This window comes from Leptonychotes weddellii, chromosome 3 (assembly GCF_054177405.1).
Source record: "Leptonychotes weddellii isolate Sample4059 chromosome 3, ASM5417740v2, whole genome shotgun sequence".
Lineage (NCBI taxonomy): Eukaryota > Metazoa > Chordata > Mammalia > Carnivora > Phocidae > Leptonychotes > Leptonychotes weddellii.
The window spans coordinates 18,954,319-18,979,251 of record NC_138371.1 but is presented as its reverse complement, the minus strand read 5'-3'; the positions used below and the strand labels follow the sequence as shown (position 1 = coordinate 18,979,251).

Genomic DNA, 24,933 nt, shown 5'->3' with positions numbered 1-24,933 from the left:
TTCAGTTGCCAAAAGCATGATCAGTAATAGACGGTAAGATTGTTTTACCCTTAGAAATTGACCTGTTTACCTATTATTATAAACTAAAATATGGGTATAATTTCTTTCTATCTGGCTTAATAGTACAGTCATACCTAGAGTTTTGCGGTCCTGTCCCCTTGACACTAGCAGTCTACAGTAGGCATCTACACATTTTCTTACCTTCTGGTTTTCAGTGAGGCATATTTCTTGTCCGAAGCTTATTGGCATAGAGGAGATGACACTGAACCCCGGGAACATGTTCTTTCTGGCTGCTGATGCTTCTGTAAGCTGTCTTTGATTCTCAGGTGCTCCTCTTTTTCTGATCCCTTTCGTTCGCCCTCCCTACCCAGCCCACCATTCTCACTGCAGTTTTACAAGAGAAAAATTCTTGACCACAGCCGTATGCATAATAATCATTTCTCAGTGGTGAAAGTAGACTTGTTTCTCTCACACGGTATTCATAAGTGCATCAGTGCCTTCATCCGTGATATCTGTTATCTGCAATTGTGGGTTATTGGAAGAACCTGAGTCCACAGCGTTCTCAGAGACTCCTTGAATCCAGGTTATCCCTTTATGTGAACACCCTCCTCCACCAGCTGTTGGAGGAACACCATGGATTTCAAAATCCTTGCTCCTTCCCTGCTTTTACTCAGGAAGAATGCTAAAATGGTCAAAAGACAGCAAATTAGAGGAGGAGGAAAAGCCACATTATTTCAACCCTCTAAATAATTCCTGTGATCAAGATAAGTCTAAATTGAGATGTTCCCACTAAGTATGAGATATTATGTCAAGTAGCTTGGATGTACCTGGTGTCTCAAAAACAGGTTCTCTGAGGACCTTCTGAGTCAGAAAGAATGGAATGTAACTTTGTTCTCTGGACCTTGTTTTGCCACTTAGATTGTAAGTTCTGGGGGTGCCTGGGTGGCTTAGTCGGTTGAGCGTCTGCCTTGGGCTCAGGTCGTGATCCCGGGGTCCTGGGATTGAGCCCCCGCATAGGGCTCCCTACTCACTGCTTCTCCCTCTGCCCCTCCCCTTGTTCATGCTCTCTCACTCGCTCTCAAATAAATAAAATCCTAAAAAAATATGTCACTTAAAAAAAAGAGAAAGATTGTAGGTTCTGTATTAGGCTTCCAAATAGGGGTAGGGTGGTGGAGCTCCGTTCCACCCAGTTGAGTTCACAGGAGCGTGGTTGGTTTAAAAAACAAATCTGTCAAGAAGAGCCATCCTAGGCAAGAATGGTATGGACGTTTACCATTAGATTTAAGTACAGGGAGCAGGAGTGTGCACATACCCATCTGATTAGATGATGATCACTTTATTTTCTGGCTCTGAGGCCTTTCTTTTTTTTCTTGAATCTGTTTTGTCTCACTTTGTTCGGACCACTTTTCATCCTCAAGCCTTTTTGCTTTTGTTCTCCCATCTACCTCATTCTCATTGATTATCAAACAATATTCCTTCAGTTTTAAAGGGTGTTTCTTAAAATTTACCAACACAGGATGGAACGTGGTAACAGTTCATGATAAAATTACATCATTCATCAAAGCCAAATAGACATTTTTTTCAGTTCCATTTCTGTATGGGATGACACTGTCCCAGGTGCACAGTAGCTTACTTACATGCATTATATGACTCTCCGCCATGAGGCAAGCCCTGAAGAGTGGATCCCCAAGAATTGAGACTTAGGAGAGATTTCCTGTGTGTGTGTGTGTGTGTGTGTGTGTGTGTGTGTGTGTGTGAGAGAATGGGCCTGTTTATGTAATCTTGGGTATGGCTTATGTAACTTATCATAGCTCTTTCCAGATAAACGTAGGAAGATAAGAATATGGCCTTTTTCTGTTTTACACAGAGCTGGTAAATTTAAGAAAAATAAGTTCTGTCGGATATCTTGAATGTCTTGAAAGAAGGATAGTAAATACAAACAGTAACTAAAATTGTAAACATCTTCAGCCCTATAAAAGTTGTGTCATTTTTTAGCAGTGTGACACACTTTCTTAGTCCTTTCCCAAAACAGCAGTGACACATCTAGTCAGAAGAGAGAAAACACATGATTATGGGTTCTAGAGGCTTAGTCCATACTTCATATTTTTTATTCAATATGCCACTTGTTCCCTGGATTCCCTTTTGACTTGTTTGGTTTTAAATTATTAAACCCCAGAACTTGACTGTCAGGGTTATTTTATGTCTCATTCATCGATGACAAGAAGTCTTAGTTGGAAACAGCAATCCGTTTCTTTGGAAGTGTAAAGGAGACCCGCTAAAAGGGTGTGTTAGGATTTGACATGGTAATTATGTAGCCGTGACCCCGAGTGTCTCACTCATGGATCTTCTTGGGGGTGGACTGAGGCCCGGAGTCGTTGACTTTCCACTGATGACTGCAAATGTGTGGAGGACACTGGATCTTGTGGCTTAAACTTCTTCATGGGTTGCCTACATTTCATTAAATGGCACAGCACTGCCCTGCAGTTTACATTTTAATATAATAAAACTAGTCAACCAAATAATTAAAATGAGATTTTTCAAATGAAGACAAAAAGAAGAAAGAAAAAAGACATGACACCGGAAGCAAAGACCGTCATACACACATAACCACTTTGAAAGTCTTTCTGGTTTTCATCAACTCTCCTAAAAGGCTTCTATCCATTCTTACTCAGCTTTTTAAATTCTTTCAAGTTCCTGTCAATCTGTGGATCAGAAGATGTCTAATTACAGGGTATGATTCTTGTAAAATGTAGCCTGGCTATCTGTTAAGAAAGAGAGCCAACTGGTAGCATAAAAATAAAAGGCTGTTTGCTGTGGGTATGTTCCCAGTGAGCACGAAGATTTCTTCCTGAGAGCATTAGAGGGGGTCTGGATGCACTCTGCCACAGCAGAGTTCCCACTCTCAGCGTTTTGTTCTCTCCTGTCAGGCAGAGGTTGCTTGCCTTAAACCTGCTGAGTGGGTGTTTTTTTTCCCCCCTTTTTATGTTAGACATGGAAAGGGTATTTTTCCCTCTGGCTGAAAATGTGGAACTCACATGAACACTTTCCCCGCGTCAGAACACCCAGAAGAGCAGTCTAGTCTGAAGCCGCATTTAACATAGTGACCCGTCGGCGTGCCATCATGCTCCGGGCCCACAGTGCCGCGAGGCAGGTGCTCACAGGCGGCTCTGCTGGGAACTCGGATTAGTGATAGGTGCTTCCCAGGAAGGGTATGTTCTCCAGCTTGCTGTCAGAGTTCACCCTTGCGCTGCGTGCTAATGAGTGCGATCTAGGAGGCAGAGAGCAGTTGTACTTACAGCACTTCCGTTCTTGCCCTCAACCTCCTATAAATTCTGCGCCTCTTGTTTGCATGGTGCATGATCGTCACGCAGGGCATTGCACTTGGTTCTCCTTGAATTGGGCTGTCCTCAAGATTGCTTCCTAAGCCCAGCTGGTTGAAGAAGAAAACTGATTTCAGATTGTGCTGATGTGCAAACTGCTTTAATCAATGACTTAAAGTGACTGCTCATGGCAAACAACAGAAGCTCTTAACCAATTAAGATGTTTAGGAAAGGATGTTAGGCTTTTGTTAAGATAGTCACTAATCAGCCGAAATGTGTTAAGAGGAGCCTAGAAACAGCTTGGAGTCCCACTTAAATGCAATAAAAGTGTTTGGGCCCTCCCCTTTCAAATTGCAAGCCCAAGGCAAAAAATATGCTGACACAGAAAGAAGTGGCAAGTATAATTTGATACAGTTAGTCCTGTCTGTTAGGCACGTCTACATAAAACTTTTAAAAATGGCATGCTTGTTTTTTAGGCTAGAAAAGGGAAGGGAGTTTTGTTCAGATGTGGAGCACAGTTTCAGTAGGGCTTGAGAATATTGTCAGCATGGATGCCTTTGGACAACGGAGAAGAGTTAACTATTTTTTTTAAACAATTTTTTCACTTTTTTTTTTTTTTAAAGATTTTATTTGTTTATTTCACAGAGAGAGAGAGAGAGCGCACAAGCAGGGGGAGCTGCAGAGGGAGAGGGAGAAGCAGGCTCCCCCGCTGAGCGGGGAGCCTGATGCAGAGCTGGATCCCAGGACCCTGGGATCATGACCTGAGCCGAGGGCAGACGCTTAACTGACTGAGCCACCCGGGCATCCCAGCCTTTTTTTTTGTTTTTTGTTTTTTGTTTTTGAGCTCATAAGGTTCAGATGAGATCATGAGGGTGGAGCCCTCATGGGATTGGTGACCTTATAAGAAGAGACATTAGATTTGTGCTTTTTCTTCTCTTTTCTCTTCCTATCTTTCTTTTCTCTCTGCCATCTGAGAATATAGTGAGAAGGTGACGACTGCAAGCCAGGAAGAGAGCCCTCACCAAAACCTGACCATAATAGCACCAGCCTCCAGAACTGTGAGAAAATAAATTTCTCATGCTGAAGCCTCCTTAGCCCATGGTGTTTTGTTATGACAGCTTGAGCTGACTGATACAGGCCCATTTTCATTTCCTTTGTCAGATTAAACTGCTGAAATCCTGTAGTTTATCTCTTTGTGTCTTTTAGTGGTAACGAGATGCAGCTGAAACACTCAAGATAGCCACTGTAGGCCATTGGAGTCAGGAGCCATTTCTCATGAGCGTGATCTTTTTGATAGTTCCCTTGTCCTTGGAATCCAGTAGTGTTTCCTTGGGGCACTGAGGATAAAATTCGCTATCTGAGCTTTAGCAGTTATTCTATCGTGGAAACATAGTGGAAGCATCCTTTCTGTCTGTGGTAGATCTCCACAAGTCTCTGCACTAATTCTATGTGCAACTCAGTGATCTTTTGTAAATTTATAAAGTTATATGATCATCACCGTAATCCAGTTAAAAACTTCTCTCTCACCCAAAAAAGGTCCCCCTGACCATTTGTAGTCTATTCAAACTATCACCACCCCAAGTAACCACATCTGTTTCTATGGATTTATCTTTTCTGTAAATGGAACACTCATTATGCAGTCTTTTGCATGTGGCTTCTTTTACTTAGCATAAAGTTTTTGAAGTTTGTTTATGTTGTAGCATGTATCAGTAATTGATTTCTTTTTTTTTTTAAGATTTTATTTATTTGAGAGAGAGAGAGCACACAAGCAGGGGCAGTGGCAGAGGGAGAGGGAGAAGCAGGCTCTCCGCTGAGCAGGGAGCCTGATGTGGGGCTCTGTCCCAGGATCCTGGGATTATGACTTGAGCCAAAGGCAGAGGCTTAACCGATTGAGCCACCCAGGCGTCCTGAATAATTGATTTCTTCTTATTGCTGAATAATACTCTGTTTTATGGATATGCCACATTATGTTTATCCATTCACCAATTGATGGGTATATTTGGATAGTTTCCAGTTTTTAGCTATTATAAATAATGCTGTGAAAATTATAGGTCTTTGTATTTTTTTGTTTTTCTTGAGTGAGAGTGGAATTGCTGGGAAGTTTATGTTTAACTTTTTAAGAAGCCGCCACACTCCTTTCAAAGCAGTTTTACAGTTTAACATCTCACTGGCAGTGAATGACGGTTCCACTTTCCCCATATCTTTGATGACACTTGTGTTGTCTTTTCAATTATAGCTATTCTGATGGCGGATGTGTTGGCATCCCTATGTGGTTTTAATTTGCAGTTCCTTAAATACTAATGATGCTGACCTTTTTTCAGATGGTTATTGGCCATTCATATATTTTTTCTTTGGTGAAATGTCTATTCGAATCTCTTCCCCATTTCTTAATTTAATTGTCTTATCTAGATGTGGAGAATTCTGTATATATTCTGGATACAGGTCCTTTGTCAGATATATGATTTGCATATATTTTCTACAGTCTGTGGTTTATCTTTTCAGTGGTGTCTTTTGAAGTATAATGTTCTTTTGATTTTTTAGATTATCAGTTTTTCTTTTATGGATTATCATTTTGCAGTCTTACATAAGAAATCTTTGCCTAGCCAAGTCTCAAAGATTTTCTTCTGATAGGTTTAGGTCTATAATCCATTGAGTTGATTTTTGTAAATGGTTATGAGGGTGAGTATCCTAGATGCATTGTTTTTCAAAGGGTAACCAGTTGTCCCAGCATCATTTATTGGAAAAACCACATCCTTTTCCCATCCAGTTGCCTTGGTATCTTGTTGAAAATCAACTGATCATACGTGTAAGAGTTTATTTCTATACCCTTCAATTCTCTTACATTGACCTATGTCTGTTCTTCATTGATACATTATTTTAATTACTTTAGCTTTATAGTAAGCTTTGAAATACTATAATATGTCTTTCAATTTTGTTTTTTTCTAACATTGTTTTGGCTAATCTAGGTCCTTTGCATTTCCATATAAATTTTAGATTCAGCTTTTCAATTTATAGAAAAACGTCCCCTGGGATGTTGATGGGGATTGCATTGAGCATATAGAATAATTAAGGGAGGAGTTCCATCTTTTTTTTTTTTTAAAGATTTTATTTATTTATTTGAGAGAGCGATTGAGAGACAGAGAGCACGAGAGGGAAGAGGGTCAGAGGGAGTAGCAGACCCCCCCGCTGAGCAGGGAACCCGATGTGGGACGTGATCCTGGGACTCCAGGATCATGACCTGAGCCGAAGGCAGTCGCTTAACCAACTGAGCCACCCAGGCGCCTGGGAGGAGTTCCATCTTAACAATATTGAATTTTTTAACCCATGAACATAGGATATTTTTCCATTTATTTAGGCTTTTATTTACTTTCTCTCCATAGTGTTTGTTGTTTTTAGTATTCAAGTCCTGCACTTCTTTTGTTAAATTTTTGTGAGTATTTTATTCTTTTTAATGCTATCGCGGATGGAATTTTTTTAAGTTATTTTTTGGATTGTTTGTTGCCAGTATATAGAAATATTGATTTTTGTATATTGATCTTATATCCTGCAAACTTATTAAACTTGTTTATTACTTCTAATTGTTTTTATATACTCTGAATTTTCTTAAGAATTTTTTTTAAGATTTTATTTGAGAGAGAGAGGGAGAGAGAGAGAGCACAAGGAGGGGGAGTGGCACAGGGAGAGGGAGAAGCAGACTCCCCACTAAGCAGGGAACCCAACACAGGGCTCGAACCCAGGATCCTGGGATAATGACCTGAGCTGAAGGCAGACACTTAACTGACTGAGCCACCCAGGTGCTCCTATACTCTGAATTTTCTACATGCAGGATGATATTGTCTGTAAATAAAGGCAGTTTTATTTCTTCTTTTCTAATTTGTATAGCTTAAAATTCTTTTTCGTGATTGTACTGACTGGAATATCCAACAATCATAGAATGATAAGAGTGATTAAGGGGAAAGCTCTTAGTCTTTTACCATTAGTATGATGTTCTGGTTTTTCTCAGATTCCCTTTATCGACTTGAAGATTTTCTTTTTTCATTCCTAGTTGGTTGAGAGTTTTTATTACAAATGCATGTTTAATTTTGTCAGATGCATTTTTTTGATGCATTTTCTATATAGAAATGATAATGTGGGTTTGATTCTTCTGTTAATATGCTATGTTATTATATTCATTGATTTTCAGTTGTTAAACCAGCCTTGCATGCAGAGATAAATCCCAGTGGATATATATATACACATATATATATGTATGTATAATTCTTTCTCTTTATGTTCCTGAATTCATTTTGCTGATACTTTGTTAGGATTTTTGTGTATATGTCCATGAAGGATTCCTTTCTGTAGTTTTCCTTTCTTGCAGCATCTTTGGCTTCAATATCAGGGAAATACAGGCCTTATAGAATGAGTTGAGAAGTATTCTTTCTTCCCCTTCAAGATTAATATTATTTCTTTTTAAAATATTTGATAGAATTTGCCAGTGAATCCTAGGCCAGGGTTCTTCGTGGGAAGCTTTCTAATACTTGGTTATTTTACATATTGTAGGTTTGGTCAGATTTTCCATTTCTGCTTCGTGGTCAAGCTAAGTAAAGCTTTATGGTTTTGCTTATCTTTTAAAGATCCTAATTTCTGCTTTTATTGATTTTCCATTATTTTGTCTTTATTTCATTGATTTCTGCTCTTGTCTTTATTACTCCCTTTCTTCTCACTTTGGATTTAACTTGGTCCTCTTTTTCTAGTTTCTTAAAGTAGAGCTTAGATTATTAATTTGAAACCTCATTTCTATTCTAACGTAGGCATTGAAAGCTATACATTTCCCTCTAACCAGTTCTTTAGCTGCACACCATAAATTGTGATACATCGTGTTTTTTATTGTCATTCAGTTCAAATGCTTTCTTATTTCTGTCATGATTACTGCTTTGACCCTTAGATTATTTAGAAGAGTGTTTAATTTGCAGATACTGGAGATTCCCAAATTTCTTGATGTTGTTGATTTTTATCTTCATTCTGTCGTAAGACATATTTTGAATGGTTTCAACCCTTCCAAATATATTGAGACTTGTTTCATGGCTTAGCCTATACTCTGTTCTGACGAATGTTCCATATGCCCTTTAAAATAATGTATATTCTGCTGTCATTAGGTCGAAGGTTCTGCAAATGTCAGGTCATTTAGATGATAGTTTGTTCAAATCTATATCCTTGTTGATTTTTTGTCTAGTCATTCTCCATGATATTTTGAGTATTGAAAGTTATTCCCCTTGAGACCTTGTGGACTGGTGAGACCTTTATAATTTTTGCCTAACCCTAGCTAAACAAAAATCTGGAGACCCAAGTGAATCTCTGCAGAGTACCAGTAAAAAAATTTTTTTAAACTTAGATACATGTATCACAAGATTATGTTTGTGTTTCATAATCCTCTGCTTCATGAGAGGAATTCATTTACTTTAGTGAATGACCAGTACAGGAAAATTTGTGTAGATTCGGGAACTTGTTGGAGCACAAGAGATGATTAGTTGTAAGTAATGAAAGTCAATTTACAATTTAGTGATAAATAGGTATTTTTTTAAAAAAGATTTATTAGAGAGGGAGAGAGAGAAAAAGAGAAAGCACTAGTGGAGGGAGGGGCAGAGAGAGAGAGGGAGAGAATCTCCAGCCGACTCCCTGCTGAGCACAGAGCCCAATACGGGACTCAGTCTCACAACCCTGAGATCAAGACCTGAGACAAAACCAAGAGTCGACTGCGCCACCCACGTGCCCTGACAATAGGTATTTTAGTACATAAGTCTTAGGTCAGTGCTTATAGATTTGGAAAGTTTATAGATTCATTATTCCCTCCTTTCATTTGTTTCTTCTTTTGTGCCATTTTCTCTAGCATGGGTTTATTTTGTTTGATTCATTATTTGTCTCATACATTGAGAAGAAAATATATGGAATAATTAAGGTTGGATTATCCCGTAATTATCCCCATTTCTAATTACTCTTAGATGGACTGTAATGAAGCCAACAAGACTTATACATTGAAATTTTAAATGTACAGGATGAGAGGGAGGCGTTGAATATATAAACCAGAGATAAGATTTGCCTGTAGCAAATCCGGTTCACATTGGTAGTCTTTCCTGAGCACAGTGGGTAAACTTAAATAATTTGAAGGTCCTTTTTAATACAGCCCTTTAAGTATATGAGTAATAAACAGAAAGAAAAAAGTAGATGGTGCAAAAAATAAAAAAGAAATGAAAGGATCATGAAATAGAAGTATTCTGAGTTTCCTCATCAGTAAATGCCAACCTATGAAAAATGTCTACCCATTTAAGGCTCACTAGAAATAGAAACAATTGTTTATTGCTCCCTAGACTTCTCCTCATTAAAAAATAAGTGCATGCTCACTGGAAAAAAATCAAATAATAATAGAGTAGTACATAAAAGTTAAGAAAAGGAAGTCTCCTCCTTCATTGTCCCCATCTCTTCCAGTCCCTCCCCAAACTCACATTTTATCTTGCTTTTTCACTGTCTCCTCTTAGGAGTAACCCTGTTAATCCCTGTTAACGCTGTGTTGTAGTCAAGATGGTTAATATTTTAGGGTGTGGTAAATTGGTGTTATAGCCATAGACAATACATTTTGGAAAATACTCCCCCACTACCCCCCCAATTCCCAGTGGGCTCAATCAATGTGATCTAAGAGAAGAAAAAAGAGCATACAGCAAAGTGGGATGGAGCTAAGTCATAGTAAGTGACAACAGAAAGATGACTATGTGCACATAGGACAGCATTGGACATGGTATCTTTGGGGCACCTGGGTGACTCAGTTGGTTAAGCATCCGACTCTTGATCTTGGCTGAGGTCATGATTTCAGGGCTGTGAGCTCGAGCCCTGGGTATGGAGCCTGCTTAAGATTCTCCCTCTGCCCCTGCCCCTCGTCCCCATTAAAAAAAAAAGAAGTGGTATGTTCTCCACACATGCCTGCACACATCTCTTTCTTACACAGCCCATTTCCCTTTGTCTATGTATTTCCCCCTTCCATAGAGCTTTATTTTCGCCATCTCCATCTCTGTAAAACTAACTTGAAGGGTGGTGATAAAAAAGTTCTAGACTATCCATTCCCCTTAGTGATACCAGTTCTAAAAATGCAGTGTGTGGGTTTAAATTGAAGGAATTCAAGAAGACCTCTTCCATTCTTTAGAGGTTTTGCAGGAGTAAATTGTCGACCTCAGAGAGTCGGGGACCTGGGGCGGCGAAGGAACTGAGAAAAAGAGACGACAGTATAGCGAGGCACAGGGGACCCCAGGCAAACAGCCCAAGGTGCTGAGGTTTATTTTCCATACTCTTATATACCTTTTACAGCGATATAGATCTATAATGATTTACAGCAGGGGCGTAGTAAGGCACATTCCTCCACATACCCAGGATGAGTCAAGCACATAAGAATCTTTAAAAGAGAATAAAGGAACAAAGAGGGGAGTGCACAGTGTGCTCTTTACAGCTGGCTTCCTATCTACAAAACATATTCTGTTGTGTACTTTAGAACAGACCACACACATCCCAAGGGCATTTCACTCTGATCCTTTCGCGTTATTTTTAACCCTGCAATCCGAGTTTTCTCAGAGATCTTGGAGTCTGAACGAACATGCACCGGTGGTCGTTGTGGCGTTCTGTTTCCCACAGTAAATCAGTGACGTTTAGGCCATTCGTTCATCCATTTAGCAAATGATGGAGCATCCTACTATGTGCTAGTCACGGTAGCGAAACACAGACAGTAAACAAATAAGAAAATAAATGTCAAATGGTGGTAAGGACTTGTGTTTGTTTCCAAGGGTTTTGTAACAAAGTACCATAGAGGGGCTGGCTTAAAACTATAGAAGTTTATTTCCTCACAGTTCTGGCAACTAGAATTCCAAAGTGGAGGTTTCAGGAAGGTTGGTTCCATATGAGGACTCTGAGGGGAATCTGTTCCATGCCCCTCTCCTAGCTCGTGGTGACAGCTGACAGTCCTTGGTGGTCCTTAGCTTGTAGACACACCACTCTGGTCTCTACTCCTCTTCACAGGGAGCTCTCTCACAGTATGTGTCCAAATTTCCCTCTTTTTTTTTTTTTTTTTTAAAGATTTTATTTATATGAGGGAGGGAGAGAGAGAGAGAGCATGAGCCGGGGGAGGTGCAGAGGGAGAGGGAGAAGCAGACTCCCCACTGAGCAGGGAGCCCGACATAGGGCTCAATCCCCGGACTCCCTCAGGATCATGTCCTGAGCCAAAGGCAGACGCTTAACTGACTGAGTCACCCAGATGCCCTAAATTTCCCTCTTCTTATAAGGACACCAGTCAGATTAGGGCCTATTCTTATGACCTCATCTTAATTTGATTATATCGGCAAGGACCCTATTTCCACATAAGGTCATATTCTGAGGTTTTGGAAAGGACATGAATTTTCAGAGAATGGTATTCAAATCATGATAGCACTAGAGAAAAAATTAAAACAGGATAATGGGATAGTGAGTGCTGGGGTGAGATGGGCTTATGATTTTATAGAGGATCAAGGAAGGCTCACTTTTGGGGTATCATTTGAACAGAGAATTGAGGAAGGTGGAGGAGAGAACCTGGTGGGTATCTCTGGGGAGAACGTTTCAGACAGAGGGAGAAAGTATGTTCTCCTGAAGCAGAGCATTTGACTTCATTAAGGAGCATCAGGGAGGCCATTGTGGCTGAAGGAAAGAAGTAGGAGATGAGATCAGAGGGGTAGCTGGGGTACATATCACATAGGGCCTCCTAGACCTCCTGCTTCTACTCTGAGTGAAATGGGAAACCGCTGAGGAATTCTAAGTAGAGGTTGATCTGATTGACTTATGTTTTCAAAGTGCCCTGGCCACCATGTTGAGAATGGGCAAGGTTGAAGTAGGCAGATGAGTTAGAAGGCTACTGTAGTAATGCAAGTGAGAGAAAGTGAGAAGAGGTCAGATTCTTGACATGCTTTAAAAGAATTGGCAGATTTTACCGACTATTTGAATGTAGGGTGTGAGAAAAAGAAACGAGTCAGGGATGACTCCTGTTTTTTGGCCTGAGCGACTGGAAGGAATTGGTTTTTACTGAGAGGACAGAGACATGCTAAGCTGGTTATGCAGGTCTGGACTTCAGGCAAGAGGTCTGGGTTCTAAATATAAATCTGGGAAAAGTCACCTAGAGATGTTCTCTGAAGGCATGAGACTGGATGAGATCTTTGAGAAGGGGAGAGGTGTGGTGTCTAGGGCACCGGTGGAAAGGGTCACTTAGATGCACAAATAGTTCATCCAAGGCAGTAGGACACAAGGCAGTATGGGTGCAAATGCAGGTGGGTGACCAATTTGGGGAAGAATTCATAGACTAGCCTTGCATAACCTGAACCATTAAAAGGCTGGACAGGAAAGCCCAAAGAAAAGTATCCCAAGTGATGCAACAGCCTAAGGATATCCTGGTGCTAATAGGACTTTCCCCAGAAAGAAGGGTTTTTTGATGCTGTTGTTGTTTTGCTTCTTGAGTTGACTGTTGATGAGCATTTCTGACCACTTTGTACCCATTTATAATTCTCTCCTAATTTCCCATCATTTTCTGGATCTGTCTCTTCCTTTCCGTCCTAACACCAGTATCCTAATTCAAGTTTTCATTACTTCACCATTGGACAGTCATAGCATCCTATATTAATTATCCTCAAAGTTCTTCTTGTTCATCCCATATGTTGGTACAGATTTAGCTTTCCTTTTTTTTTTTTTTAATTAATCTCTACACCCAACGAACTTAAAACCCTGAGATCAAGAGTTCCATGCTCCATTGACTGAGCCAGGCAGGTGCCCCCAGATTTAGCTTCTTATAGCACAGATTTGATTAAGGGTCAGCCCTTTTTAATCACTCCCCATGTCTTTGAAATTAGTCCCCCATTTCAAGGCTTTCCACAACCCTCTCTGCCATTGCAGACCCATCTTCTACAGGCCCCCTCTATGAACTCTGTACTCAGACCAATCGCTATTCCTGCTAATACCCTTGTAACATTGGCTTGCCTGCCTCTGTATATTTGCTCATGATGTTCCTTCCACAAAGAATGCCCATTCTTTTTTCTCACCCCCAAATCCCGCTCTAAAGAGGTGCTTGTGATTTAACAGCCAGGGTATCCTGGGATACCTGCGCCTAGTAGTAGTTTTATTGTAGTGTGATACATTGTCAAGATGGCTGCTGTTAGTCCACCATCACTGGAACAGATAACCTCCATCTGTTTTTATGTTTGCCGAGTACTGCTAAGTAATTTTTTTGTTTCCATTGTTGACTTCAAGGGAGCAGTGCTTGAGAATAATAACAATTTGAATTTTTGAATTACAGCAGAATTAACTCTCAGGTTCTTTGGATCAATTCATAAATCTTAGCCCCATCGAAGAAGTGGAGAAAAATAATATCTCAATATTTTGAGCTCTAAAATATTATACAACTTTCTTCACAAAATCAAAAAAGGGAAAAAATGAAAGAAAAAAAAGGATCTGAAGGAAAGATGCCATATAAACACAGGGCATCATTATTTATCAATTTTTAGGAAGATTTACCACATGAAACATAGTTGTTTTAAATTTTCTGGTACTTGATATGTCCTTTTAAGAGTGACTCAGATTCCATCAAAAACTAATGATGTACTGTATGGTGATTAACATAACATAATAAAATAAAATTAAAAAAGAGTGACTCAGATTCTTAGGGTATCGTAGGACACTGTGCCACCACCCCGCCCCCATCGTCCATAAAAGCACATTCAAGCAGTGGCCGCCTGCTTCTCCTTTCTGTGGAGCCTGACTCACCACTCACTATATCTCTTCAACTGATACATGAATTTCAATTCCATTCAATTACCAACTTTTAATTGGATCCCATTGCCAGATTGGTCTCCTGTTCCAGAGTGTTTCCTCTTGGCTGCACTGTTACTATGGCTACTTGGTTCCTTCTGCTTACTTCCTGCATTAGGTTGATGACATCCACTCTGCTATGAAGCTAGACAGATACTGTAAAATTGCTACAGTACCAAACACTGTCATCTTGCATTCTGCCTCCCTCCTACTGCCCATCTGGAATGGGATCATGTCTACATGGTAAGGTTATTAATTCTTCTATAGCACTTTTATTTTAGGAAGCTTCACCAAGTTTTAGAGTTAGAAAATTGTGGAGACCCTCTCTCTCTACTCCCTAGCCCCACACCCAACACATACTTCCAAGCATATGGCATATACGTTACACAAAGGAGCCAAAGAAGTCACTTCATTTGATGAAAAAGTCTTCCTTTAGCTTCTTTCTTATGTTAGCATCATGTCCCAATTTTGGACTTTAAGTGCACTCCCTCCTGGAATTGGGGAAATTAGTTATACTAAAAACAAAAAACAAAAAAATGGATGTTCTTTGGTCTTTAGCAAACTGCTGTATGCCCTGTAAATCTGTAAATATTCATGGATAACCTTCAGGTTTTGTGGGACATGTTCAATGGGTCTTTAATGGTTAAATTGAATGTTGTTAATAAAAAATAAAAAGACCATAGAATGCCATAGAACCCACCCTTTGACCGGGAGACTTAAAATTTTCAGCTGACTCAGGAACAGACCTGGTCTTACACTCAAGTTATTTAAGATGAGAACCATTATTCATCCAGAATGAAGAAGATTTGTTGTAATGTTCTCTTACATAAAATGAGCTTACCACTAGTGGGCTTGCTGGATGCCATTTTTATAGTTTCTCATTAGCTCGCACTATCACCTTTTTTCTAGAGTGAGCTAAGACCAAGAGACCGTCCTGTGGTTATAAAGTAGGACTCACAGCTCAAATAAAAACAAAAATAAAACTAGCGAGATCTTAAGAGTCTGCAGGAATGGATTCTGACAATAAAGACTTTGCATTTACCCTGCTCCTTGTGCCTGGGGTTTTAATTTAACACATCAATGAAAAGGCAGCATTTAAAAGGGGGGGAGAACACCCAGCAAGACTTACTTTTATTAGTGCAATTTGTAAGAAATTACTGCATTTAATGAGAAAATCGTTAAGCATGAAAAAATGGTCTGTGACTGAACTTGTGGAGCTTAAATGGTGAGGCTTTAATTGAGTTTTTTAGTTATTGGTAAGAAAATAATAATAAAACAGCCAAGGCTGTATCTATATTGTTGAGTGGTCAGCATTTTATATGCCTTCATTCAGTTTCTTGTGCCACTGGTCACGCATGATACTCTGGCTATGGTGGTCTCTGTGTCAGGACCACGGACTGTTTCTCTTCTCAGAAGGGAGGTGGGCAACTCTGTCTGCTCAGTGGGGAATTCTGGGGCAAATTGTCTCGCAGAACAGCTTCTAAAAGGGGGAAGATCAGGGCAGAGGCAAAGAGCAGGACAGAGCTATGTCTGTTTCACAGTCCAGCTGCTTCAAAATAAGACATTTGCACATCATTTTCAGGTTTGTAAAGTTTATCTTTTTTTCCTAATTCTCAGTTTCTTTTGTTGCCACCCGGTGATTTCTTTCTCCCCAACAAAAATATTTCGTTGAAGACCACAAAACTAAAACCAGGAATACCAGACGTGCTAGACCAGGAGCACAAACATTGAGGGCAGATTCTGCCTGGGATCTTAGATCCAGCCTCTTTTGGAAATAGGAGCAGAAAGGACATTTAAGAAATAAGTCAGCATATCTTTTGTCATGAAGAAGAAAATATTTAGGATACCTTTTTTTGTACTTCAATCTTCAGAAGATCCTTTGACTTCTGTGAAAGGGTTCAGTCACTTCTGGTTCTTCTGGTTTGTCATCGTGGTCCACACAGGTGTGTGACCGCCATGTGCTGGGTTTCACAAGATTAGACCTGAAGGAAAGGGAGATGTATGTAGCTCTAAAGATGTTTCAAGTAGACGTGAAATCTATGTCTCTCTTTTTTTTTTTTACGTGATTCTGGTTTTGTAGAAGTATGCTTTAAATATATGTATTTTTGAAGATTTTATTTATTAGAGTGCATGAGAGAAAGAGAGCATGAGTGAGGGCAGGAGGGTGGAGGGAGAGGGAGAAGCAGACTCCCCACTGAGCAGGGAGCCCAACACAGGACTCAGTCCCAGGATCCTGGGATCATGACCCAAGCCGAAGGCAGACGCTTAGCCGACTGAGCCACCCAGGCTCAGTCATATATATATACATATATATACACACACACACATATATATATATTTATTTATTTAATTTATATATAATTTTTATATATATACACACATACAAAATTGGCTAGGAAAAGCTTTAAACAAATGCTTATGAACCTTTTCAATAACTTTCTATTGAATTTCATTGTATTCTCTCTCACTAGAAAGAAGGAAAGAAAAAAACCTGTACATTTTATCTTCTTTTATTTATTTTTTTTTAAAGATTTTATCCATTTATTTGACAGAGAGAGACACAGCGAAAGAGGGAACACAAGCAGGGGGAGTGGGAGAGGGAGAAGCAGGCCTCCCACTGAGCAGGGATCCCGATGTGGGGCTCGATCCCAGGACCCCGGGATCATGACCTGAGCCGAAGGCAGACGCTTAACGACTGAGCCACCCAGGCGCCCCTTATCTTCCTTTATTATTTAAAGAATACTTTGTTAATTTTGTGTCTCCAGGATCTATCCAGTGCATAAAATGGGGCATCCACCTCTCTGGGTTCATAGTAACACTGTGTGGAATGGCCCCTAGACCCACTCCTCGCCCCTCCCATGTGTGTACCAGATCTGGGTGGAGGGTGGGGACGGGACAGAGCCAGCCCCTGCAGGTTGTATTTCGCAGCCTCCCATGACAACTGGCTTCCTACAGGGTTCAGCCAACAGGAGACCCTGGTGGGAAATTGGTAGGAGGCAAGGAGGGAGGGAGAAGCCGGGGTATTTCTTCCTCCCTCTCTGTTAGGCAGCATCTCCAGTCCTCCATGGCTTCAGATCCCACCGGACAGGCCCCTGAGCTCTAGTTGCTCTACCTCTCTCTTCTCTTTTCTCCCCGTCCCCCTGCACTGCGAAGGGGTGCTGAGGGCTTCTTGCTGTTCCTAATCTCTGGGTTACAGCACCATTTTCAGTTGGCTTTACAGCCCTCCGCACCTGTGTAACAGTTGCCTGCATCGCACTTCCTTTGTCAGAGTGATTTCTCTTCTTCTGGTTGGACCCTGGCTGGTAGATACACAGCCTCTACCCACGATGACCAGTTTTTATCCTGGAGGAAAGAGCCATAAGCCTGTTGGCGATCTGTTTCTGTTCTAGTTGCCTATATTAAAACACAGACTCATTTTCTTATCAGGCAAATGTTTCTTGTAAGTTTCTGGCTTAAAATGGTGATTGTATTTACATGTGCATTTAATTGGTGGCAGACTGGACTACTTGCTTTGAGTTTTGTTTGCCGATAAATACTGTTATTTTACTCTCTTTAATTACTGACCTGACCATATACTTATTTAAGTGCTTAATTTATATCATCACTTTTTAAGTTTGTTTGATGAAGATGCCACTGTCATTGTGTAAATCTGTTCTTAACATTTAAAAATAATTTAACTGCCGACTTCTGTAAAATGTGCACCCCTTCAATAAGTACAGTTCATAGGAGGCATTGAGATAGTGAGAAGGATTAAATTGGGAAATGTCCTGAATGATGCCTGGGTTCAGCAAAATCATTTGAGATGGTTTTACAGCCCTTTATATATAATGTGTGACAGATGAGCGAACCTACTGCTGTTTGGGCTCTGTCCAATGAAGGGGAAAAAACCCACAATACATGACTTCCTTTCATTCTGTTGGAAACATCTTTGCAGAGAACAGAGGTAGTAAACAAATGTCACGTTAGAAGCTGACAAGCACATGGCCCCGGGTGTTTTGGCCCCTGTGAAGAAGAGAGGTGATTCATTTTCTGGGATTTTGGGTGGTGGTGAATATTTTCTCTAGAGAGGGAGAACATACATTTCAGATTAAACAAAAAAACTCTGCCATTTTCCCCATACATAAAACTTTTGTATCTGGGTTGCATTTTTAGTGTTAACACTAAAATATTATTGAGACTGATTTTGTGTATCAACAATCTATATATATGTAAGATGCTGGGCTAATATATAATGCCCATATTTAAAACCTCAAAATTTAGACCATTTTGATTTTGACTCCTTGAAATAAATGACGACCCTTGCCTAAGATGGATGGCTCTTTCAATGGCCATCTTTTATATTAGCTACTAATGAGTATTATTGAGCCTCTGACTAATTCTGAAAAGCATTTTGGTGAATTATAATTGGCACTGTGATTTACTGAGTATGAAGACTGACAGGCCATTCCATACCCTATAATTGATGTGGAAGCGGAGACAAGCACCCTGATGATCAGCATTTCCTTTATGTGGGGTGGGGAGGTTGGGGGCTTCAAAAGCATCATCAAGCCAAAGTAGAATATTATTTTTGTCTGCCATTTCTGCATTTTACTTTTATTAAAAATGTCAGGAAAACATGAAATGCCACCAGACTTTGGAAGGGAAGTCTTGTCCACATCCCATTGTGATATTCAGTATATTAAAGCATCATCCATCACAGCTATTTGCTGGTGTTAAATGGTTCATGATAGTCAGTGAACTGCAAAATAGTCTGGATAGACCGACAGAATTCAGAATCATGGGCCAAATGCACAGGCCATGTAACTGATGATTCCTGGAAGGGCAAAATCTGGTTCTTCGTATTCATTGGATTTATTGCAAGTGTGGATATGTTTATCTCCCTGTGTTCCTGAACTTCCTGGAGGAAAAGACAGTCTAACATGTAAGAAAACTCAATCCAAATAGGCCCACAAATACATAAGAACTTCATTCTTCAGTAGAAAGTAGATGTTGAGACTCCTGCTTCCTTTTTTTTATATCCCTTCTTTCCTGTATCATTACTACAAATGGATTATTGACTTCTGCTTTTGCCTGTAGGATGGCAACTGTGTGTGTGTGCACGCATGTGCACCATCATATGTCAAAATAAAATGGGTCAGGGAACTGTTTTTTTGCAAAGCAGTTCAGTCCCTATTTAGTTGATATATGGGCTCCCGGGTTTAAGGACTCCCTAAGCTTCAGTACCTAATCCCTTGTGCTTTTTATACTCTTTTTTTTGCAGTCTTTATGTCATAGTTTGGACACAGCAGACAGCTCTCCTCTTTAATCTCAGCATCTTTGGCGCCGTACCCTCCTGGTTTTCGTGTGTCTCCCTCAACACTCCTTAGCTCCTTTGTCAACTCTGTTTTCCCTCCATGAGCTCTAAATGTTGCAGTTCCTTAAAGGCTTGGTCTTCAACCCTTCTCCCCTGCAGTTGCTCTGGAGCCAAGCTCCATCCTGCCTCAGGACCCTCACACAGACTGTTGTCTTCTTGGACCACCCACCTCTCCCCTAGCTGATTCTTCCTCCTCCTTCCCCTCCTCCTGTCTGGACTCCATTTGCGTCTCTTCAGACATACCCTGTCCTTTCCCACCTCTCTTCTTTATACTTTTGCTCATTCTGTTTTCTGCTCTATGATGGCCAAATTCTGTTTTTCATTGCCCAGCAAAAAAGCCATGTTAATTAATGAAAATGTCTTATAATCAGTCACCAGAGATTTTTAAAAATTCACATCAGCTGATATATTTCCATACCAGTCATGGTCCTCTTCACATTTACCTCCTATTATTCCTTTTGTGTGTGTGTTATATCCCCTTGTGGGTTGTAAACTCCTCAAAGGCAAGGACTTTATCTTCAACTTCATGTCTTCCACAGAACACACTCCAGGGTCTTCCCTGTAACAGTTACACAGTAAATACATACTAGGTCAAAGTAAGGAAAATATTCACTGCATAAAGAGAAACATTTACATTATAGCTCACTAAGGTCCCTGGTTCTCATTTCAAAAGAAAGGAGGAACGCTAAGTCTCTGGGATTACTACCCATAGCCTGTGAAGGCTCTTACTTGTGGCTAGATATGTAATTCTGAGTGACTTTCTGTGGGTCTCTTCTGAGCAAGCAGGCTGCTGTAAGTGCTGGAGGAGCACCGTCAAACCCTCTGTCACTTCACCGCTCCAAGCTGATAGATAGCTTCTCTTGCTTTGAGCTGCTTGTTGGTTTTCCACTCTGCCTACTAATCAGGGCTGTGTTGTTTACCTTGTTTAAAAAGACCCATCCAAACATCCCTTCTCTCCTTTGTATTGTTGGGTGTTAATTCACCACTGCAGGATACATTGGTAAAGATTTCAGAAATTGCAAGGAAGTGTTTCTTTAATCCCTCAAGTTTGCTAAGTACTTTATTATAATGGAGATCATAATCTCCTAGTTGGTGGAAGAGACGAAATAGTTACTGGGGATATTTTTCTCTTGCTGCAAAATGATTATATTAGGAAACACTTTGTCCAGTTTTTTTTAAAGATTTTATTTATTTAGAGAGTGCATGCGAGTGGGGGGAGGGGCAGGGGGAGAGAGAGAATCCCAAGCAGACTCCCTGCTGAGCGCGGAGCCCAACATAGGGCTGATTTCACAACCCTGAGACCATGGCCAGAGCTGAAATCAAGAGTCGGGTGCTCAACTGACTGAGCCACCCAGGTTTGTCCACCAGGTTTGTCACCCTGCTTTGTCCTTTCCATAAGCTATAGGATTCTTAGGACCTAAGTTGATGGCACTGAATTTGATGTCTTTCATAAGGCATTGAGCAGTGCCCAGGTCATTGTGATTAAGTTAGTGGCCTCGAGCCTTTATAGGCAAGCCTTGAAAGTAGTCTCATTAGTACTGTGCACGTACCCATTCATAACTATTACGATGCTCAGACGAGGCCATGATTGTGGCCGCACCTTGACCGTTCAGCATAAATTGCCCTCCCAGCCAGCGAGTGAGTGGTTTCAGGGCACAAGTAAGACTGAGCCTTTATGCCATGAATGTGTACATCTCCTTGGTTTGTTCTATACCAGTCATAAGGGTCAGTTTCAATCTGCTCAGTGACTTATATTCCCTGATGACTTTGTTTCTCTTTTCCTCACTGAAAAATATTTGTTTGTTAGGCAGCCTCAAGTTGCAGCCTGTCTTAGAAACAATAACATTAATAATGTATTTCCTCTTTCTGTAGAATTTATGACATTGCTGAGTTATTGTTTATTAAGTGTTCATGGCTTGTAGACTACTGAGCAACAGAGAGAATATTCAGGTTCAAGGGCAGAAGATATGTAGCAATGATTCCTCATTCTAAAGGGATATTTATATTAAATTAAGACAAAGGCTGATCTTTTCTAATTTGACCTGTGATTGATAGAAGATGGGGTGTCCCTGGCTCATTACTCTTCTCTGTCTGGCACTGTTTGATGTTTATCATGAGTAGGATTAGGGGAGGGACTAGAGGATCTATTTTCTGTGACTATATCAGGAAAGACAGTTTGGAATTACCCAAATGGCCCCTAAATTCTGGGGGAAAACAAAAAGGAACCACAACTTTTTAAAAAACCATTTAGTGTTAGTCCCCTAAGGAACACTTAGCTATAATTCTAAGCATTGTAGAAATTAAATTTTATTTCTTGACAGATATCAGTAAGTATTCCCAAACTTTTCAAATACAGACTTTCGGAATCAGCATTTTGCATCTCACCTGCCCTTCCCATCCGCCCCTTCTCAAAGAAGAATAGCTTTTGTGCATACTGACCATGAGGCTCTTGAACCATAATACATACTGACAGGCACACAAAGCATGTACTCTCTCTAACCAACGTCACTCAGAACAAGGAAAATAAATTTGTTGTCTTATGTTCTAGCAAGTGGCCAGCTAATAAATCACATTGAACAGTTTCTGGATACCAATGAAACGCCGTATTTTATGAAGAGCATGGACTGCATCACAGTCTTCCGGGAAGAAGCCATTCAGGTAATGTTCTCCTAGTCTGTCTTCCTCTTCCTAGCCACCATCACAGGGGAGACATACAGCACCCCACAAGTGAGCACAGGCTTTGGAAACCGTTGTTCTCACCCTGAGTAGCCGTGTTTGCCAAGAGATGCCAAAATGACTAAGTCTTTTTACTATCACTGTCGTTTCTGAGGGGGCATGAAGATGGGTGGGATGAATGGGATGCTTCGTCCCTGGGAGTTAGTGTTTTATTACATTATAGCCCTGGCTGCATGATTCCTATTTAGGAAACCAGGGAAATTTCCATTGTAACCTCTGGTGACCCACTCATTAAAGGACCAGCTAAGTTATTTTAAAGAAATTGGTGGAAAATATGTGTTGGTGTAATTATTGAGAAGGATTTTATGAAGACGAGAGTAGGGATCTGGAATGCCAGGAAAAATTAACACTGAAAATTAATTACTCAGCACCACACCCCACTTTTTGTGTAGGTTTTGTGTTTGTTTTATTAGGAATTTTGAGAAAACACTGAAAATCTTCCAAATTATTTCTAGGCTTTTATACATAAACTCTAGGCAAGAGTGAGCAAGTTTAAATTAGAAAGTATATTTTTAAAGTAGGCACAGTTGTAGTATATGTTCTCATGCGGGTGCTTATTAAATATTGGCTGAGTGAGTGAACAAATTAATTCTTGAATTGTTTAGGTTCTTACAAAGAATGATAAGAAAATGGGAAAATTGTTAAAATTAGGGTAGAAGTAGACGATCCAAATGCCCTATAAGTAAAAGACAAAATATGGGCAGAGTCAATATAAGACTAAGGATGCCCCAGGTGAAGAAGGATCTGGTAAGGTGGGAAAAGGTAGTGAAAGTATATTGCTTTTTTAGCACTGCCCCCAGCTAGACGGAGTGCCCAGTTATACTTCAGTGCCCTGTTGTCGTCAGCTGTCCTTTAAAGTACCAGGTCACTTGATTTCTTAAAATAAAAAATTTTTAAAAAGCAAGGGAGAGATGGAAGAGCATCAAAAGAGACTCTAGAGACATACCAGCCACCCTTAATGTAGAGACCTTTTCTAACTGCAAAACTGTACAACACACACACACACACGAAAAAGAAAAAGGGTTTTATAATTGGGAAAATGTAAATACTGACTGGCCATTTACTCCTATTAAGGAATTACTACTAATTTTTTGGTATTTTTTAAAAAGTCCCTCTCTTTTTAGATTTTAGATACTGCATACCGGAATATTTATAGATGATGTAACATGCTTGATGTTTGCTTCCAAACAGTCCCAGGGTTGTGGGAGAAGATTGGGGTATACGCGGGGCAAGACTGGCTGAGTTGACAGGTGTTGAAGCTGGGTGATGGGCATATTGAGCATTCATGAAACTCTTCTATTTTTGTTTGACTTTGTCTGTATTGAAGGTTAAAAAGCACAGCACCGAAAAACCGGTGTGGTTCTGAGCAGTTGTGTACCTTCCACAGATGGAAGGATTTCTGGTTCCCAGCAAACCAAGCTGAAATTTGGAATGGCAGACCAGATCTCCCATTTACCAAAGGAAGGACATTTTATATTTTTCTTATAAATAACGGTGGATTCGTATATATAGCCCTTTGTCCCAGGAGTGACTTGTTTCTGTATCTGCTCTGCCCCCACATGCCGCCCCAGTTTTCAGAAGAGCAGCGATTTAACGATTTCCTGAAAGCCCTTCGAGAGAAAGTGGAAATGAAACAGTTAAATCATTTCTGGGAAATTGTCGTTCAGGGTAAGGTGTCTTCTGTCATTTTCTCCAAATATTTATGCTCTTTTTTCTAAATCTAAATGTAAAATATGGTGTATGATGTGTTCCGTGGCAACCTGGTGACTTTCCGTGTGGATTTGGGAAAATGCTCAGGATCCAGTGAACGAAAAAATCTTGCTTAATGAGCATAAATAAAAAGTGATAAATAATAAATAAACATGGAAGTCCTGTCTTGAACTCTGTGCAGCATGACCCATTTCCAAGATGGTACCTTTTTTTTTTTTTTAAAGATTTTATTTATTTGACAGAGAGAGAGACAGCGAGAGAGGGAACACAAGCAAGGGGAGTGTGAGAGGGAGAAGCAGGCTTCCTGCTGAGCTGGGAGCCCGATGCGGGGCTTGATCCCAGGACCCTGGGATCATGACCTGAGCCGAAGGCAGACACTTAACGACTGAGCCACCCAGGCACCCCGAAGATGTTACCTTTCTGTTTGTTGGAAGGACCTGTGTGGGCAAAGACTGCCCACTTTCTCAGATTCTTATACCCTTCTGTCCTGCCTGACCCACAGCACTGTCACTGACCTCACCCACATTTTACCCTCCTGCTACCTTTCATGAGTATGTTCTTGGGCTTTCCATATCAGCAGACCAGCGTCTTCATGCACCAAAGCCACTCCCTCACTTATTCACAGTGACCAATGCAAACTTAACCTAGAAAGAAGGCAACACACACTCTTTCAGTGTTAGGCTTGATGTTGGATTTCCTTCATGCCCTTTGCCTGTTTTTTTTTCACCTGACTTGATTTTCTTTTAGAACCAGGTATAAGATACTACTTATTAAAAATACCTCTTGGGGCGCCTGGGTGGCTCAGTTGGTTAAGCGACTGCCTTCGGCTCAGGTCATGATCCTGGAGTCCCAGGATCGAGTCCCGCATCGGGCTCCCTGCTCGGCAGGGAGTCTGCTTCTCCCTCTGACCCTCCTCCCTCTCATGCTCTCTGTCTCTCATTCTCTCTCTCTCAAATAAATAAATAAAATCTT

At 40.5% G+C, this 24,933-nt stretch overlaps 1 protein-coding gene and 1 long non-coding RNA gene across 5 annotated transcripts in view; both read left to right on the top strand.

Annotated features, from left to right (window-relative positions):
• Window positions 1-23,984, top strand: part of XRCC5 (X-ray repair cross complementing 5) — a 78,384-nt gene extending 54,400 nt beyond the window's left edge. Inside the window, exons 17-18 of one of the 4 annotated variants that reach the window (XM_081813653.1) lie at window positions 22,064-22,173; window positions 23,823-23,984. In XM_081813653.1, the coding sequence (XP_081669779.1) occupies window positions 22,064-22,173; window positions 23,823-23,969 (257 nt within the window). In that variant the 3' untranslated portion in view covers window positions 23,970-23,984. The other 3 variants (XM_081813655.1, XM_081813654.1, XM_081813656.1) reach the window with 3 other exon arrangements.
• Window positions 16,740-18,950, top strand: LOC145720470 (uncharacterized). Its single transcript, XR_014143394.1, has 2 exons — window positions 16,740-16,982; window positions 17,046-18,950. It is a non-coding gene; the product is annotated as an uncharacterized LOC145720470 (long non-coding RNA).
• Window positions 23,985-24,933: the final 949 nt, after the last annotated feature.